The following is a 20,651-nucleotide window of genomic DNA, read 5'->3' as shown; positions in this document are numbered from 1 at the left end:
GTCAAAATTGATTGTTTTTCTAATAAAAACCACTGCTGTGATCTACATTACAGCGCCGATCACATTATGTAGAAGATATGCCACTTATAATGTGGTGACAGATCTCTTTAACTGTGAGCAGAGATCAAAAAAGGATGCTTGGTGGGAACTAAACTATACCTTTCTCTATAATCTTCCAAATATGACCTAAACTTAAATTGGATTTACAGGTGTAAAGGTTAATAAATAAACTGTCACACACATTGCAGCCTCCTCACTGCATTTCATTGTGGCCAACCTTGAAGGAGATCATTATCTGTCTGACAAGCTATTGCTTACAATTAGGAACGTTGGTCTGATATGGTGATGACCTACTGTATAAGCACTTAGGCAAGATTACTTAGCATCGATATAGTATACTAGCTTAATTTTAGGACAAAACTATTTTTATAGTCATCATTTGAATATTGGACATTATTAGCATGTACAGAAAAAAATAGAAATGTTATTTATTCTATGACAGATGAAAAGGATGTGTCTCACACAGAGAACAAGACTTTATATATAATATATTGGGCTTGCAGTGTATTCTTTTTTTTATGAGTTACTATCAAAAGCAAAATGAAAATGTGTCAGAGTGAGAATCATGGAAGTATAATAACTTGTGGTCTATACATATCTACAAGCATTCCTTAGGTTACTGAATACTCTTGAGTAACAATCATGACCAAATGTTTTCATGGATATTGATTTTGTTTCATTTGAATTTTTTTCAATTCATGACCTACACTACGGGGACTGAAGTTCCATTTCATGTTTGAAGATATTGAGCAATGTTCACTGCTGAAGAAATGAGATGTAGACTATTTATAAAACATTACTGGCTAAAGCAAACATCAGCAAGAAAATATGAGGCTTTGCATTATTATGTGAAGTCCAGGTAAGAACCTCATAGAGAAGCATAAAAAAAGAATTTATAGCAGAGCAAATGATAATATATTATAGATATGCACAAAGTACATCCCAGAACCAGACCTGGTATTTGCTATACTTTATCTGATTATTTTTTTTATGGAGAACTGGGAAAGGGGGCACAAGCTTCATCAAATCATCACTGGCTTACAATGGGAATGTTTCAGCAGAATCCCTGACATTGTCTTAAAGGATTATTTATAATCATGCGTGACATTGTTATGTGCCTTTAACCAGTGCAAAAATGGGATCACAGCTACCTGACACTAGGATCGGGATAGTGTAACTGGCACATGGCCTGAACCAGGGGCGTAGCTAAAGGCTCATGGGCCCGGGTGCAAGAATTCAGCTTGGGCCCCCCTACCCCTCCCCAGCACCACCATCATCATCAGAACCGTGCGCGCTCCTATGCCCAGACGCCTTGCCCAACAGCCCCCATAGTATAATGCCCCCACACAGTTAATGCTCCCATAGCTGCCCCCACACAGTATAATGCCCCATAACGTATACTGCCCCCCATAACAGCCCCATACCGTATAATGCTCCCCATATCAGCCCCCATACAGTATAATGCCCCCCCCACAATATCAGCCCCCCCATACAGTATAATGCCCCCATATGTGCATAATTACTTACCTATCCCCGTTCCCACGTCGAGTGGAAGATCCTTCGCCTCCTCCGGTCTGTGCTATGAGTGACTCAGCGATGCAGCCTGCGTCGAGCCGCTCAGAGCACAGTGAATGCTGGATAAAGGAGATGTCAGCTTCTTGCTCCAGCATTGATTGGAACCGGGACCTCGGTGAGTGACTCACGAACCCCCAGGGGGACGCGATCCACATTGTAGGGATGTCACGATACCAAAATTTGGATTTCGATAACGATACTTCGTTTACTTTGCCAACAGTAATAAAAAAAAAAAAAGTTATTTTGTTTTCTAATGTGAGGCGCGAGGTGTGATGATGAATTTTGAATGTGCCTCACATTAATAGTAATTAACCCCATCATGTTTCTCAGTCATAATGGGTTAATATGTAAGGTACATGATGGGGTTAATTACTATTAATGTGAGGCACATGGAGGTTAAATTCATCAACGCACCTTGTGCCTCACAATTAGGCCCCATGCACACGACCGTAAATAACCTCAGTTTTTGCGGACCGCAGCTGCAGTCCGCAAAAATGGACCCATTCACTTTCATTGAGCGCGGACACATTTCTGTAGCGCTACGAAAATTATGGAACATGTCCGTCCTTTTGCATTTTGCGGGCTGTGATCCCATACTTTGTATGGGAGCACGGCCCAAAAATGCGGGTGGCAGTCGGCGGCCGGCCGTGCCCGCAATCGGGGGCCGTGATTGCGGGCACGGTCGTGTAAATGGGGCCTAAGTGATAGAAAGCAATTTTTATTTGATTTTTTTACAGAGTACACATCATAAATTATGCAAAAAAATTGTTGTGCAAGTTATTACGGCCACGCAAATACCGATTATGTGTATGTTTTATGTAGTGAGACTTATATTAATGTTTATTGTAAAAAAGGCGTATGTGTATTTTTTTTATTTAACATTACTTTGTTTTTACTTTATTTTTAAACTTCAATGTACTGGCCTATATCTATAGGCCAGTACATTAGCCTGTGTATGCATAGTACACAGGCAGTTGTTAGGACATACCTCAGTATGCCCTAACAACAGGAAATATGGTAGGACAGCCCTGGGGTCCTTCAATAGACCCTGGGCTGTCTGCCCATATATGGTATGTCCCTTAATCGCTTCACAGGAATTCCCTGTGACACGATCCAGGGGCATACCCCTCCTCACTTTCCCCTAAATGCTGCAGTCTGCTGTGATCGCAGCATGCAGGAGAATAGCGGCGGAGATAAGTGGTCTCGCTGATCTCCGCCGTTATAGAGCGGGACTGTGGCTGTGTGATACAGTCATTGCCCCACTCCTGACAACAAGTACGAGCGCGGTCAGCATGAGGTGATGCGGCCGGCGCTGCACTAATGAGCGGCGGTTCAGGCACTGAAGACAGAACATGGGGGTGTTTTGTAGTGCGACCGCCATGTTCTGTCTTCAGTGCCGCAGATCATTAGTGCAGCGCCGGCCGCATCGCATCATCCTGACGGCGCGCACATGTCAGGACACAGGAGCAGGGCAGTGACTGTATTACACAGCCGCAGCCCCGCTCTCATAGTCATGTGTACTATACTGTATTGTGCAGTTTGCGGTGGAGGAGGGGGGGGGGCTGTGATTTAACGCCCCCCCTCTCTCCACCGCAAACAACACAATACATTACAAGGCATCACAACACAATACATTACATTACAATACATTACATTACAACACAATACATTACATTACACTGCAGCTTACCTGGAGTCCTCCGCACCGACTCTTCTGCTCTGTCTGGAAGCCGTGTCACGTGACAACACGGTCACATGGTACACTAAGTGTACCATGTGACCGTAACCAGGAAGTGCCGGCTTCACGGCACAGAATATTTAGTTAGGAAACATGCTGTATGGCAACGGGGGCCTGTGGGCCCCCCAGGCTTAGGGCCCCGGTCGCAACTGCGACCGCTGCGACCCCATTAGCTATGCCACTGGCCTGAACAGTCCTACGGCACCATGGTCATGGTATTTGGCACCAGGGTCAGAACCACATATCTGGTAATTGATACTAAGCTCGGAACTGTAGAACTAGGCCTTATTGAGGTCAATTTCTCTAGTAATAAAGGAATGCTATTGTATAACTGTCTCTAGTCACCATTGCCCGCACAAATTTATTGTTACCAGGCATATCCTGTTACAAAGCAAATAACAGTAACAGGATAGGATGGTCAGTAATGCATTACTGGATGACAGAATTCATCATGGACTACATGGTACCAGTTATGTTATGGGAAAGATCATTTGTTTCCAACAGAGATTCAAGGTATTGAAGGGTGAATGTACTGAAAGCTGTATATATTTGTAGAGGAATTCTTCAAATTTGACGATGTCTATATTAATTTGAAACTCATAAATTTATGAAAATGGAATTTAAAAAAAATCTATCTATCTATCTATCTATCTATCTATCTATCTATCATCTATCTATCTATCTATCTGACAGACAGACAGACAGACAGACAGACAGATGATAGATAGATAGATAGATGATAGATAGATAGATAGATAGATAGATAGATAGATAGATAGATAGATAGATAGATAGATAGATAGATAGATAGATAGATAGATAGATAGATAGATAGATATCAGACTAATAGCTGACCTTACTTAAGCAGATGCCACTTAGTTGAGATAAGATATGTTGGAGAATATATTTCTCACACTCTTAGTTCAGATTTGAGTGATGAGGTTATTCTCTGTGTTGCGGTGCGGTTGAAAGAGGACCCAGCGTGATATTTAACCCCTTACTTAACATGATAATGGAGTGGTTACTCACCCTGCTCCAGAGGTTGGCATTTAGTTGAAGTGGTTTTCATCTTAAGGGCTTCTCTTACAGACATGTCACAACAGGAACCTTTGTTAGTGTCTTGATCACTGTCAGCTTGATCACTGTCTCCATGACCACTGTCCCTTAGGCTTGCTCTTTCTGGGTCTTTGAAGGTTGAACTACTGATTTATTATAAAGAAATAAGTAAATGTAAGTGTCTGCCAATGAGAAATATGCCCAGAAAGGTGCTTTATTGAGCATTATTTTAAATGCTATTACCTTTGAACAAACTGTTGTCTGCTTCCCATGTAATTGGACTCTGCAGGAAAGTTGTCAGTCTGTGAAGAGAATATAACATAAATAAATAAGTATATACATGTATGAATACATATTGAACAAACATGATGCTTAGTAACTGGCATATAAATCTGTTATATGTGTCTACATTTTAATTAAGTTGTGGAACAAAATTGAGTACTATGGAAAATGGAATTAATCAATTCCAGGCATTAGCTCTTGAAATAAGCATTAACACTTTGCCGCTGTTATATATAGAGCAGCACTGTCTATGTTTATGTATTTTTCATTAGCTGGCTGTGATGATGGAATATTTCAACGCATAGAATAGTGATTGTCGCACACAAAAACAAGTAATTCATTTATTACTGTTCATTTTTAGCACAGCATTGCCTATTTAAGTATTTGCAGATCACTAAAAACACAACGTTAATTCTGCTTTGTAGAACAGGGGGCAAAAATATTCAAGACATCCCTCTTCATTGCTGTGGTTAACTATCAATCTACAGTTACTCATGTATGGCATAGATAGAGCCTTAGATTACAGAGTCATTTATATCCCCTTGTATACAGCCGTTTCAAGCTTTTTAGCCCTCATCGGTGTAAGATGCAGAAACCATAGGGAATTTATGGAGCAGGGCCTGGAGGATAACCAGACAGAATAACCAGAAAGGTTAGAGCATAGGATCAAATGAACAAAAAAATCTTTTAAGTGGGGTTTTCTAGCTCCAGGGCTGGATATGCTCAGGGAACCAGGTAGCGATTGCACCTAGAGGTTTACTGCTGGTGCTGAAGGACGCCCATTAGATAAAATTCGGCCAAATCTGCTGATTTAGGTGGGGAACAGATGACTATCTAATATGTATGTGGTTGTCCCATCCCTCCCCAAGAGGCAGATGTAGGGAGAAAGAAGAATAGGGTATGGTGAATTTCAACATGCCTGTCGCTTTTCTCCCAGTGGAGATAATGTCTGGCAGTGGCTTATTCCACTCTCGCCATTGTAAACACATGCACGCTTGTGTATGGGGGAGTCTAAATGAATAACAGTCAGCAACTTAACTGTTTGTATTGTTTTATCTTGATGTCTATGGTGTTTACAGCACGTGCTCACTGACAACAACAATACCATAATGGTGATCCTGTTCATTTCAGGTCATCATTTCAACGCTGCATCTGGAAGCTGCTGTCACAATTCAAAGTATGTGCCAGTGCCTCCCAATTCCCAACTGGAAAGATCCTCTAAACTTATAATTTGGTGAATCTGATCTATCCATTGGTCAATAGTCGGAGGAACAGGCGACCTCTATTCCAGAGGAATTAGAAGTTTTGCAGCTGTAAGCAATATTGCTGTAAGGTTATTTTTTGAGGGTTGAAACTCAGGAGTGGGAAGCCACAACAAAATTAGCTCCGGAGAAGACATGGAGGTTGAGCATATGTGGAAGCCTTGACATAATTTTCACGCCTCTCGAAGCTCATCCCAAGCACCCTGACATTCCCCTCTTCATAGTTACACATAAGTTTATATATGCGCTTTGTTATGCTTCGTTTTTCGCCATGGTCTAATCAACTATTCAACTATTAGACTATTCCACTATTCATCTGTTCGGGTGTTTGGATATTCGAGTGCTCGAGTTTTCCAGTATTCACGTGTTCGGATATTTGAATATTTGTATGTTAACATAATCAAATGTTTTATGGGCCATACCTATTTTGAGTCATACCCTTGAACAAACTATCATGCTCTACTGTCACACTTCCTACTGTTTTGTCTATTCTTTTTACTTGTATGATTTGATAAATTCTATTAGTATGGACTGATTCCTGTTTTGGTGCCTTCACTGCCTGTACTAATATTTCAGCCTGTGAGTTACCAATGTTTATTCTATTCATGATTTAATAATAACAGATTTGTGGAAAAAAAATATGCACCAGGGCACCTCAAGATGTTGGACCATTTTTACCCGAAAGTAAAAGCTTGGTTCAGTTGTGGATCTAATGACCCAAAATAACAGCATCATAGACACTTATGATGCTGTTAGTTGTGGTCATTAGAGCAGTGATTGGACTGGGATTTGCTGCCATAATACGGGCTAAAAAATATGACTGTAGAAGGCCGGGGTCCTATGGGTCGAATACGCTGCGTGAAAACTGCGCAGCGTATCAGACCTAGAACCTGAAGCAACTTCCGTCTGAAAAACTGCACCACGTTGTGGTGCGCTTTTTCCAACGGAGTTTCCGCTGCAGAAAAAAGGCGCTCATATTTACCCCCTCCCTCTTCTCTGCACGTAGTCTGGCCTGCTGGGATGACGTTGCAGGCCATGTGACACTGCAGCGTTTACATGGGATGAAACGTCATCCCAGGAGGCCAGACTGCAGGAAAAAGGATAGACTTACGGGTATATATGATTTTTTTTCGGAGTTGCAATTTTTGCGGCGCAATCGCTGCATATCTGCCTCAAAAGTCTCAGCACATGGCTTTCTGTTGCAGGTTTTGCATCCCCATTGAAATCAATGGGGAAAACCCGCAGCAGAAAATCAAAGGAAACACAGCATAAATTGACATGCTGCGGATTTAAATTCCGCATTGTAGGGCAAATTATTAATGTTTTTACGCTGCATTTTTTTCCGCAGTGTGGGCATGAGATTTTCTTAATCTCATCCACTTTGCGTCTACTGCAAATGCTGTGTAATTTTCGCACAGGATTCCGTTGCGGAAATTCTGCAGCATTTACACTATGTGGGAACCCGGCCTTAGGCTTGCGTGAAAGTGGCCTTAATGTCCTGCTGTTCTCTAGTGTGTCAGAGGGCCTCTGGTCCCTCAAGCATGAGACTGTAATTTCAGCACCCCCTAGGCACCTCCTCGACATTTTTACAAAATGAGAAAACAAATAGCATGGAAATTAAAAAAATATGCTTTAGACTAAATCTCTTATGATAATTTTTTTTATTTTAACAAAAGCAAACATCACATATATTGATAATTTAATCTTCATAATTAAGTCTCTTCTATATTAATATGTTGCTGTGTAACATCACTGCATGCTAACAATAATATTAATGATCACAGTTGCCAAGTGCAAAAAATATAATTTAATGGTTCCGTTAAGTATTTTTAGCACAGCAAGCTCACAAAGCAAAGATCTAATATTGTTTACGAGATTCAAATTATATGGACTTCTGCCAATTACAGTCTGAATTATCTTTGTATTTGTCATGGAAGCTTCAAGTGGCATAAACAATGGAATAGAGACAAACAAAATAAAAATATAGTATACTATACTAATATAATAAGGCAAATACATCAACAGCAAGCATCGACAAGCGCGTATCCATTGCAGCTGTCATATTGACAAAGTCTTGACTGCTCTACATATCATATCATGTTGCGCTACACCAGCAATCTTATTTTAATGCGCGTGTGTGCGTGCGGAAAACACTTAGGAAGCACTGAGAAAACGCTTAATTAATGAAGCAGAAAGCCTAAGGTAATGGTTAATGTTGCAAAGCGAGTGTTTACATAAACGGATAATCTTAAAAATTACCCTTTTTTTCTGGGAGTTAATTTTCTTTAATCTTGCTGGTGGCCTTATGCCATTAAAAAGATTTTCAGTAATGAAGATCTAATGATGTCATTTATAAGGCTGTACAAGATGCTCGAAGTTTGAGTGTAGTGATATCCTTCATGTGAAATTGTCTTGCGCTGTTATTATCACCTTTTCCTAAACGATTTCTTAAATTTACTACTTCCAAACATGACTGTTTCTTGCTAAAGCTCAACAAATTAAAAAGTTAAATTGCAAATTATTTTGGTAAAGAAAAGCTATTGAATAATATAAGTAATTTAAAATAGTTGTCCCGTGAACCTCATTCCATATGCACAAAGAAAGCATATGGCCATTGTAGAGCGGGTCCTTAGATTGGGTCCCCCCTTTATGGGCCAAAATTGACCCATCCCATCTATGTTTTGGCATGTAATACTTTGTTTCCCCTGCAGCAGCTTTTACAGAAGTAATCTATAGCTGGCTGCAGCTTTCTCTGGCTGATCTCCGGGATTTTCTGAAGCCAGCAAGACAACCCCTTTAAAATTATAGGGCTCATGTATCATTAATATAGTACTTAGGTGTGTTCCATATTTGTCATTAAATTGTATTACATTTGGCAGTAGCAATACACAATACATCGCATTGCTCTTCTTATGTGCACCCTAAAAATTGTTGTACAATAGTTTAGATTATGTAGTCAGGGCTTCTGTCCTGTTTAAATGTCACATTTATATAAATGACTTTTCGTTTTGGACAACGCATTTTTGAAACAAGTCCCTCTGAGACTAGTTATTGGTGCCCCCCATGATCATACGGTAGGAGCCCTTTGGCTGAGGAGGTGAAATTAAGAATTACATGGCACCCAATGACATCAATGCAGTCTTTTAGGATAAGACTGTAAAATGATGGCTTATATTTATGTGCCTTTTTTGGCCTTAACCCCTTCAGGACTGAGCCTGTTTTGGCCTTCAGGACGAAGCCGATTTTTCAAATCTGACGTGTCAATTTATGTGGTAATAACTCCGGAATGCTTTTACCTATCCAAGCGATTCTGAGATTGTTTTCTCGTGACATATTGTACTTTATGTTAGGGAAAAAATTTGTTCGATAAATTCAATATTTATTTGTAAAAAACACCAAGATTTAGAGAAAATTAGCAAAAATTAGCATTTTTCTAAATTTAAATGCATCTACTTGTAAAACAGATAGTAATACCACACAAAATACTTACTATTTTACATTTCCCATATGTCTACTTTATTTTTGCATCATTTTTTAAACATTCTTTTATTTTTCTAGGACGTTACAAGGCTTAGAACTTTAGTAGCAATTTCTCATATTTTCAAGAAAATTTCAAAAGCCTATTTTTTCAGGGACCAGTTCAGTTCCGAAGTGGCTTTGAGGGCCTTATATAATAGAAAGTCCCCATAAATCACCCCATTTTGAAAACTGCACCCCTCAAAGTATTCAAAACAGCATTTAGAAAGTGTTTTAACCCTTTAGGCGTTTCACAGGAATTAAAGCAAAGTAGAGGTGAAATTTACAAATTTCATTTTTTTTTTTCGAAAATTAATTTGTAATACATTTTCTCTGTACCACAGAAGGTTTTACAAGAGAAACACAACTGAATATTTATTGCCCAGATTCTGCAATTTTTAGAAATATCCCACATGTGGCCCTAGTGTGCTAATGAACTGAGGCATCAGCCTCAGAAGCAAAGGAGCAACTAGTGGATTTTGGGGCCTCCTTTTTTTAGAATCCATTTTAGGTACCATGACAGGTTTGAATAGGTCTTGTGGTACCAAAACAGTAAAGACCCCCAAAAAGTGACCCCATTTTGGAAACTATATCCCTCAAGGAATTTATCTATGGGTATAGTTAGCATTTTGAACCCACAGTTTGTTTGCTAAATTTATTTGAATTAGTATGTGAAGATGAAAATCTACTTTTTTTGTGAAAAACTTACAAATTTTAAATATTTACAAGGAATAAAGTAGAAAAAACACCCCAACATATGTAAATCAATTTCTTACGATTATAGCAATACCCCATATGTGGTAATAAACTACTGTTTGGACCCACAGCAGGCCTCAGAAGGGAAGGAGCACATTTTGGATTTTGGATTTCTGATTTTGCTGGAATAGTTTTCAGTCACGTTTGCAATGCACTGGAGGGATGAAAACCATGGAAACCCCCCAATAGTGACCCCATTTTGGAAACTGCACCCCTCAAGGAATTTTTCTAGGGGTAAAGTTAGCATTTTGACCCCACAGTTGTTTTGCTGAAGTCATTGGAATTAGTCTGTAAATGTAAAAATCTACTTTTTTTCTGTAAGAACTTAGAAATGTTTACTTTTTACAAGGAATAAAGAAAAAAAAAGCACCCCAACATTTGTAAAACAATTTCTCCTGATTACGTAAATACCCCATATGTGGTAATAAACTGCTGTTTGGACCCACACCGGGGCTTAGAAGGGAAGGGGCACCATTTGGCTTTTGGAGCTCAAATTTAGCTGGAATAGTTTTTGGGTGTCATGTCGAATTTGCAAAGCCCCTGAGGTACTAAAACAGTGGAAACCTCTCAAAAGTAACCCCATTTGGGAAACTACACCACTTAAGGAATCTATTTAGGGGTATAGTGAGCATTTAGGCCCCACACGTCTTTTGCAGAATTTATTAGAATTAGGGCGTGAAAATTAATATCAACATTATTTCCACTAAAATGTTGAATTTTTTCAATTTCACAAAGGATAAAGGAGAAAATGCACTCCAACATTTGTAAAGCAATTTCTCCCGAGTACGGCAATACCCCACATGTGGGCATAAATGTTTTTTCAATAGAAAATAAATTAACCCTTTCCGGACTGATCCATATTTTGCTTTTTCTTTTTCGTTTTTCCTCCCCGCTTTCCGAGAGCCACAACGTCTTTATTTTTCCGTCAATAGAGCGGTGTGGGGGCTTATTTTTTGCGGGACAAGCTGTAGTATTTATTGGTACCATTTTTTGGTACATAAGACTTTTTCAGCACTTTTTATAAAATTTTTTGTTAGAGCGAAGGTGACCAAAAAACTGCGATTTTGCCATTTAAAATTCTTTATTTTTCACGGCGTTCACCGTGCGAGTTCAATAATGGTATATTATAATAGCTTGGACTTTTACGGACGCAGCAATACCAATTTTGTGTATTTTTTTATTTTTTTACATTACTTTAGAGAAAAAAATATGAAAAGGGTTTATTTTTGGACTTTAAATATTTATTTAATTTTTTCCACTAATAATAACTGTTTACTTTTGTTTTTACATATTTTATTAGTCCCCCTAGGAGACTTGAACCAGCGATTGTTAGATCACTGGTAGAATACACTGCAATACTAATGTATTGCAGTTTATTGTGATTTTTACAGGCTCCTGTAACAGCGCGATCGCTGTTTCTGTCCGTTAGTCCCGGGTATCAGCTGTAATACATAGCTGACACCCGCAGCGTATGGCACGGGCTCAGTGCGTGAGACGCTCCATATATCACCCCCCACACCACGACATGCTATTAAGTCATGGTGCGCGAAGGGTTTAATTCGCAGCCGATGGTGGAAAGTGAAAATTAACATTTTACACTGATGTGCCATTTTAGTGCACTATATGTTGTGCCCAGTTTGTGCCACAAATAAAATATTAACAGGGTTCTCCCGGGTATGGCGATGCCATATCGGTGGACATAAACGGCTCTTTGGGCAGACTGTAGGGCTCAGAAGGGAGGGACGCTATTTGGCTTTTGGAGCGCAGATTTTGCTTGGTAAAAGCTCTGGCGTTTTGCTGGTATTTCAGTTTATAATGTGGGGGCAAATGTAGGCTGGGCAGAGTATATCAGGGCATAATAAGAGGGTATAATAATGGGGTAAATAAATAATAATCCGCAGATATGTGGCCACTTATATTATAAATGGCGCCCGATCTTATCCGCTTTTGGAACGCTCTGCACATTTTGCATCGCCATAATCTGGGAGCCGGAACTTTTTTTATTTTTTCACAACCGGAGCTGCGATTTTGTTGATCACTTTTTATTCCATTTTTCGGCAATGATTTTTATTTATTTTTTATAGCGTTCACCCTGGGCTATAAATGACCGTTATATTTTATTCTGCTGGTCGGTACGATTACGGCGATACCATATGTATATAGGTTTTTTTATGTTTTGCAGTGTTTGCGCAATAAAATAACTTATTTAGAAAATAATTTATTTTCTGTCACCATATTCTGAGAGCCGTAACTTTTTTATTTTTCCGTCAAAAAAGCAGTATAAGGGCTTGTTTTTTGCGGGACGGGTTGTAGTTTGTATCGGTACAATTTTGGCGTACATGCGACTTTTTGATCACTTTTTATTGTATATTTTGTGAGGGGTGGTGACCAAAAAATAGTGATTCTCGCTTTGTTTTTCATTTATTTTTTTTGCGGTGTTCACCGTGCGGGAAAAATAATATTATAGTTTTATAGTTGGGGTCGTTACGAACGCGGTGATACCAAATATGTGTACTTTTTTTTCCTATAATAAAAGACTTATTATAGGAAAAAAAGCAGTTCATGTTTATGTCACTTATAACTTTTATTTTTACACTTTTTTTAAAACATTTTTATTCTTTTTTTAACTTTTTTCACTTGTCCCACTAGGGGACACTTAGATTTGCAGCTCTGATCTCTGCTGGAATACATTACACTACACACGTAGTCTAATACATTCCAACTGTCATTGTGACGTGACAGTCACACTGACAGGAAGCCTATGACGACCACCCTCCGGGTGGTCCTCATAGGCTTCTGTACATGGCAACCCGGAAGCCATTATCCGGCGTCCGGTTGCCATGGGTACGATTTCACATGGGGGCTGCCGATCGGCGCTAAACACCTTAAATTCAAATCGAACGCCGCAATTAAGGGGTTAACTGCCGAAATCAGCGGCGATAGGCCGCTGATCGGCAAAGGGGAATGCAGGGCAGACGCCCTGCACAGTTAACCGCCGCTGCGGTGTAGCGCCGCGCGGCGGTTAACTGTCAAAGCACAGACGTAACTGCACGTCAAGGTGCGCGAACTTACTGCACACCTCGACGTACAGTTACGTCAAGGTGCGGGAAGGGGTTAATGACCAAGGATTATTTTTTGTTTTTTCACTGTCGCATTCTAACTCATAACTTTTTTATTATTTCGTCGACATAGCCGTATAAGGGCTGTTTTGTTTTTTTTTGCGGGATGAGTTGTATTTTTCAACTGCACCATTTTTGGATGCATAAAATATATTGATTAACTTTTATTAACTTTATTTTAGGAGGGAATCAAAAATAAACAGCTATTCCAGCAGTGGTTTTAGCGTTATAAATTTACACCGTTCACTATGCGCCATAAATAACATGCTACCTTTGTTCTAGATTACGGGGATATCAAATGTGTAAAGATTTTATATGTTTTCCTACATTTGCACGATAAAGGCCCTTTAAAAAATATTACTTGTTTTTGCATCACCACATTCCACATTCCAAGAGCTGTAACTTTTTTATTTTTTCATTGATATAACCATGTGTGGGCTTGTTTTTCTGGGACAAGGTGTAGTTTTCATTGGTACTATTTTGGGGTACATAGGACTCATTGAGTAAATATTATTTTATTTTTTGTGCGGAGAATGGGAAAAAAACAAGTATTTTTGTCTTTGTATTTTGCGTTTTTTTGGACGCCTTTTAATTAATGTGTTAACTTCATTGTTCGAGTCATTACGATCGCGGTGATACAATATATGTGTATGTGTTCATTTTTAGTAAACTTTTACTAAATAAAAATACTTTTTAGGGAAAAAAATTGGTTGTATTTTATTTTTACTGTAATCTTTTTTTTTTTTCATATTTATTTAAAGAGGCTATGTCACCACATTATAAGTGCCCTATCTCCTACATAAGGAGATGGGCTCTATAATGTAGGTGACAGTAATGCTTTTTATTTAAAAAAACAATCTATTTTCACCACTTTATTAGCGATTTTAGATTTATGCTAATGAGTGTCTTAATGCCCAAGTGGGCGTGTTTTTACTTCAGACCAAGTGGGCGTTGTACAGGGGAGTGTATGACGCTGACCAATCAGCATCATGCACTCCTCCCCATTCATTTAGGCAGCGCATAGGGATCCTTTTAGATCGCTATGTGCTGTCTTATACTAACACATTAACAATTCTGAAGTGTTTAGACAGTGAATAGACATTCCACACGGGATGTCTTTTCATAATCCCTGCACTTCGTTAATGTGTCTATGGTAGTTACAGCAGAGCATAGCGTAATCTCGCGAGATTACGCTGTAGATGACAGGTTACAACGAGATTACGCTGTGCTCTGCTGTAACTATCATAGACACATTAACGAAGTGCAGGGATTGTGAATAGACATCCCGTGGAATGTCTATTCACTGTCTAAACACTTCAGTATCGTTAATAGGTTAGTGTAAGACAGCACATAGCGATCTAAAAGGATCCCTATGCGCTGTGTAAATGAATGGAGAAGAGTGCATGATGCTGATTGGTCAGCGTCATACACTCCTCTGTACAACGCACACTTGGTCTAAAGTAAAAACACGCCCAGTTGGGCATTAAGACAATCATTAGCATAAATAAAAAATCGCTAATAAAGTGGTCAAAATAGATAGTTTTTTAAAATAAAAAGCACTGCTTATGTAGGAGATAGGGCACTTATAATGTGGTGACAGAGCCTCTTTAACTGTTTTACATTTATTTTTTTTAGTCCCACTAGGAGACTTCACTCTGCGATCTTCTGATCGCTTATATAATGCTTTGGTATACTTAGTATACCAAAGCGTTATTGCCTGACAGTGTAAAACTGACAGGCAATCTATTAGGCCATGCCCTTGGCCTAATAGGCAAACCTGGGGACATTTGTAAGGCTCCGGCTGCCATGGAAACCCGCCGGCGCCCCACCTTTGCGTCGCGGGGCTGCTGATGGGGTGACAGAGGGAGCTTCCTCCCTCTGTCAAACACATTTGATGCCATAGTCGCTATCGACCACAGCATCTAAGGGGTTAAACTGCAGCAAAAGGGAGTACTCTCCAATTTTTCGCAGTTGTGGCAGGAGCCTGGCTGTGTATAACAGCCGTGCTCTTGCCGCTGATCTCGTGGGCATAGTAGAAATACCGATGAGATCTGAGGTCAGAGTGAAGAATATATCCGTCACGATGCGGGAAATATCTCCTGCCTGTGATGGATATATCCATCATTTGTCGTTAAGTGTTTAAAATACAGGGGAAAAAAACAATAATTTTTGATGTTCACAACTTCTTCTGGTCTTCAAAACCTAAAAATAACCCTGAAACTAAAAAGAGATTTAAATTGAGGAAATAGGAGTTTTTCCGCGTAGCACTTCTGAGTTTATCGCTTTGCACAACTTATTCTGATATCATTGTGTAGTATCTATGATTTTAAAGGTACAGAGAAGAAATAGTTAAATTACAAATTTAGCTCTCAAAAACTATGGGGCAGATTTATTAATGATGGCTTAACGATACATAGCCTAAAGCTATAGGTGCTATGCTGAAGATGCGCTAAATTTTTAAATGACATGAATGCTGTTTGATAGATTTGGCACATCTTGGCGCATGTTAGACTCCTTTCTCCTCTTTAACCCACATATTGGGTAGCCTACTTTAGACCAGTATTCTGCGAAAGAAAACTGGTGCACGTGTTAAATCTGGAGCATTTTACGACACAACAAATCTTAACAAAAGACAATAATAAATATTCCCCTATATGTGTATTTTGAATGATTTAAAATGAGAAATATCTAATTATATTTAGTACATTTATTTCACTTAAATAATTTGTATAAATGTTTAGACTAAATGTTTAGACATTTTGTTGCTTAAATTAAAAGAAATGCTTGAAAATTGAGGTTATGGAAAAACACTAAGTATTTAATAATTGCTTATTTCTGCTTGATAGGGTTTTGCAGTAGTGTGACTCTTAAACAGTTAATGGTTGTGTTTAATGCTCACTAACAATATAGGCCAATCTGCTGTTTTCTAGTTCTGCTATATGTAATGTTCAATCAGCTATGATTGTTTTATACGGTAAGCCAAGAACAGGAATGGCTCATTCCACAACTGGACGGAATAATACTCTGTATTATTGATATGCCGCCCACGGAAAAGAAAGAACAAAGTACAAAACATCTTGTAGAACGGTAAAAACTGTATTACATACTGACCAGGAAAAGTATAAGATATTCTTAATATGTCCTATAGCAATAATACATCTTTAATATAGGAAAGTTTAGCCAAGACTCCATGATTAAGAGCCAATTATTTATTTTTTATAAACAAACTTCTTTGTGTGGTAGCAAGTGACAGAGGAATGTATCTTGAGTCTTACCAATCCCCCTTGCCACTTCTCTGCCCTTAATATAGTGCCAGTCTGACGTTGAGCTAAAGGCTTATTAAAAGTATAAAATATAAAACACACTGTACCGTAGCAACCAGTCTGTCCTAAATAACTCATTTGTTGAGCTTGAAGCTGCCAACAGAAAAGGTGGGGCGGCCTAGCAACAGTTAAATTATTTAACTCCTCATCTCAACCTGCGTTATTAAACTACCTGCATTATTAGACGACTTGCACTCGTAAAAGAAAAATCTGCTGCAAATCCGCAGCAAAATTTGCATGTCACACATGCAGATTGTGCAGCGGCACTTGTTGCGGCTTTCATTGCAGATTTTAGAATTCACAACACAGGTCAATTCCCGTAAGGAAAAATTTAACTGCAAATCCAGAAAGAAAGACCCTAGTATATCTGTCCCATGTGTAAAGGCTCTAAATTAATATTTTTAAAAATTAAAGAACATATTAATTTAAGTGGAGAAACTCTTTATAAGAATTTACCATTGAAACCAAATTCCGAACAAATATATAGAATTTATGGATGAGTGAGAACTGAAGATTCTAGGAAGAAAATTGTGTTCAATAAAATGTCTCTTCCTGCTCATGACCAGATTTTTTTCCATTTTTAGCCTACTGTAATGACAGGGTAGGGAGACAGACAGGTGAGCCCTAATCTACCCGCCACTCAGTCCCTGCCTACTTGCAACGACCTGTCCTAAGCGACGGGGTACAACTGGGCGACGGTCCCTATGCTCAGTAAGTGCAAGACAGACAAAACAGACAGGGGTACACAGAAGCAGGGAAACGGGGCAGCTGCCCACGGAGACACCGTGAGCAACAAGAGTGGTGAACGAGCCGAGTCAAACCAGGAGAGAGCGAGGTACAAAACGCTGAGCAGGAGAGTGGTCAGAAAGCCAAGGTCAATAACAAGCAGAGGATCAGTAGTACAAGCAGCAGCAGCAAGCCAGGAAACAAGCATAGAAGAATCACAAGCAAAGGAGGAACAGGAAAGGCAGGTATAAATAGACAGTGGGCGGGAACTAGCTCCATCTGGCCAGGCTGTGATAGGCTCTCCCACTCCTAAGCCTGCCATCCTGAGTGGTGGATACCCTGCCCAGATACCGTATCTGTCATATTGGTGCTTATTATCCGTGCGCTGAGCAGTATAGGACAAATGTGCTCAATTTAAAACTGCTGTTTGGGTCACTAAATATCAAATAAATGATAGTTCCAGCGGACCATCATTCCCCTTCCCTCATTACCAGTGCAGATATCATGCTCTTATTAAATTTGGTTTTAAATGTATAACACAAAATACTAATAAACCTATTAATTTGATTATTTTCCCTCTTTTTTAGTCACTGACTAGTTGGTGATGCACACTGGACATATTTAAAGAGGCTCTGTCACCACATTATAAGTGCCCCGTCTCCTACCTAATCTGATAGGCGCTGTAATGTAGATAACAACAGTGGTTTTTATTTTGAAAAACGATCATTTTCAAGCAAGTTATGAACAATTATAGATTTATGCTAATTAGTTCTTAATGACCAACTTGGCATTTTTTAACTTTTTACCAAGTGGGTGTTGTAAAGAGAAGTGTATGATCCTGACCAATCAGCGTCATACACTTCTCTTTATTCATGCCCAGCTTGTTTCACTGCACAGCGTGATCTCACGAGATCACGCTGTGACGGGACTTCCTCCCACAGGTTCTTCACCGGGGTGATGGAAGAGTCAACAGACATCGCCTCCAGCCGTGCCAGTACGTTTATCTGAATCTGCAGCGGCTGGAGGCAATGTCTGTTCAGTCTTCCATGGCTCCGGTGAAGAACCTGTGGGAGGAAGTCCCGTCAAAGCGTGATCTAGCGAGATCACTCTGTGCAGTGAAACAAGCTGGACATGAATGAAGAGAAGTGTATGATGCTGATTGGTCAGCGTAATACACTTCTCTTTACAACGCACTCTTGGTAAAAGTTAAAAAACGCCCAGTTGGTCATTAAGAACTAATTGGCATAAATCTAAAATTGTTCATAACTTGCTCAAAAATGATAATTTTTGAAAATAAAAACCCCTGTTGTTATCTACATTACAGCGCCAATCAGATTAGGTAGGAGACGCGACACTTATAATCTGGTGACAGAGCCTCTTTAAGTAAACTATTTGTGTAATAAAATAAGTGGAAACTCGTTTTGTTAACCTAAAAATCTGTCCATGGTCATGTGATGGGCACACACGTGCTGCACTCTTTACAAGACAGAGCTCTGATAACGGTACTGTAACTGTAATGAGCCCCGCATCTGTGCATTCATCACATGACCAAGACAAGTTTTTTAATCACTGAAAGTAAACAATGAAAATTTCTATTATATGAATGCCTAGTTTTGGGCTATGGCAAATGCGGTCTAGAAAACTGTGATGCATTGAAAATCAAATGTAACTTAAAAAACTTAACTTAACATAATCTTAGCTTGTTGACCAAAGAGAAGGATTTTTTATTTATTACCTATTGCTTTTTAACCTAATGCAGTAGAACAGAAGCTCTACAGTATCTTCACCATATACAGTAATTATCCTATGTTAAAGTTTTTTTTACTAACAATTTCTTTAAGTGTTTTGAACTAGTCAGTCCCGCGGATCTGACGGATTCAGGTTTCAGCTCTTGACATAGCTGCTCTGTATACAGGATACAAAGCAGCTGTATCTAAAAAAAAATGTTTTATAATAACAAGTATTCAGGAAGTTGCACAAAACACACTGATAGACATTTTTATTTTAAAAAAAACAAAAAAAAAAAAACGATTCCAAAGGTGTACATAGCCTTTAACATCTTATGTTAAGTTGAGCTTGGTTAGGACGTTTTTATTTTGATACTTTTCTTTTATTAACCCAAAATCATATAAATTTCCCTTTATTGTGTGCAGATCATCAGTAACCCTTCATCATGTTTGTGTAGGTTATATGGGAGGCAATAAACTGAACTAAACACAATCTCAGTCAACTTGATGAGGGCAATTGATCTACTAGAGTTCACATTGCAATCTAAATTAATTGCTGGTATAAGCTTTTCCAAATCATATGACTTCATTTGCATTAATCAAGTTCATGGTGCAATTGCCAGCTATTTACAAATTCAGATTAGATCAATTTCTCACATTTTATGTAAGATTGTTAAAGGGGTTCTGCAGGACTAAGGAATTAAAGTTTATTGAAGGCCGTACATTGCTTTCTGTTGATATCCAATATACTATATGAGACCTGACATAGACTATACATATGTGTTCCTCTATATTAAGGGAGAACTTCCTGTAGAAAAATCAATTTTTCCGTGATTTTCCAAAAATACATTGCTGCGCTTTTGCTGTGATTTTCAGAAAATCGCAGGAAAATGGTGCAGTAAAAAAAATATTTTTGATCACTGCATGTGAAGCCAGCCTTATGAATGCTGCAATTTTTTTTTTACTTTGCTTCTCATCTGCCCAAGCACATTAAATATAATCAGACATTTCCCCCCAACATTACTCTTACTTTTATTAGTACATTGCAGTCTAGGCTCTTTCACTCCCTCCTGCAATTTGCCTTGCAGGGCCGCCCTCTCGTCATGGCTCAGCTATCACTATCACTCCATTGGTTCTCCCATAGATGCAAGAGGACTTGCTGATTAGATGAATGCCTGTCAGCTAGAGAGAATGACAGGCTCTCATCCAATCAGCAATTCCAAGTGGCACAGAGTGTGCTGCGTGCAGGGGAGCCGGCAGCTGGAGGTATGGGGGCGGCCCACTGACTGATAGGACGACTGGGAATCTTCCCGGTAGTTTACATTGCCAATCTGCCCCCAGCCTAGTAAATGGCAGATCAGGGAGTTATCTCCCTGCTCTGCCATAGTCCTAAGTCCTAATGACGCAGATACTTTTGACTGTGGTGTTGCTACCGCTGTAGCAGCCATAACAGCTGCTAGCGGCGCCACCGGGCTTGGGGGCCGGTGCTGGCGGGCCCCCTCATGCCGTGG

General features: G+C 39.3%; 1 protein-coding gene across 3 annotated transcripts in view; it reads right to left on the bottom strand.

Moving 5' to 3' along the window:
* Nucleotides 1–20,651, bottom strand: part of PCDH17 (protocadherin 17) — a 161,578-nt gene that overhangs the window by 95,299 nt on the left and 45,628 nt on the right. For all 3 annotated transcript variants that reach the window (XR_012881401.1, XM_075852307.1, XM_075852306.1), the window contains 2 exons: nucleotides 4,673–4,731; nucleotides 4,403–4,575 (listed from right to left, as the gene is read on the bottom strand). Coding sequence is in view for 2 of the 3 variants with exons in the window: in XM_075852307.1 (XP_075708422.1) it covers nucleotides 4,403–4,575; nucleotides 4,673–4,731 (232 nt within the window). In the remaining variant the exon portion in view is untranslated. The remainder of the gene's footprint in view (nucleotides 1–4,402; nucleotides 4,576–4,672; nucleotides 4,732–20,651) is intronic.

This window comes from Rhinoderma darwinii, chromosome 2, assembly GCF_050947455.1.
Source record: "Rhinoderma darwinii isolate aRhiDar2 chromosome 2, aRhiDar2.hap1, whole genome shotgun sequence".
Taxonomy (NCBI): domain Eukaryota; kingdom Metazoa; phylum Chordata; class Amphibia; order Anura; family Rhinodermatidae; genus Rhinoderma; species Rhinoderma darwinii.
The sequence above is the reverse complement of the archived record's forward strand: the minus strand, read 5'-3'. Positions and strand labels throughout refer to the sequence as shown.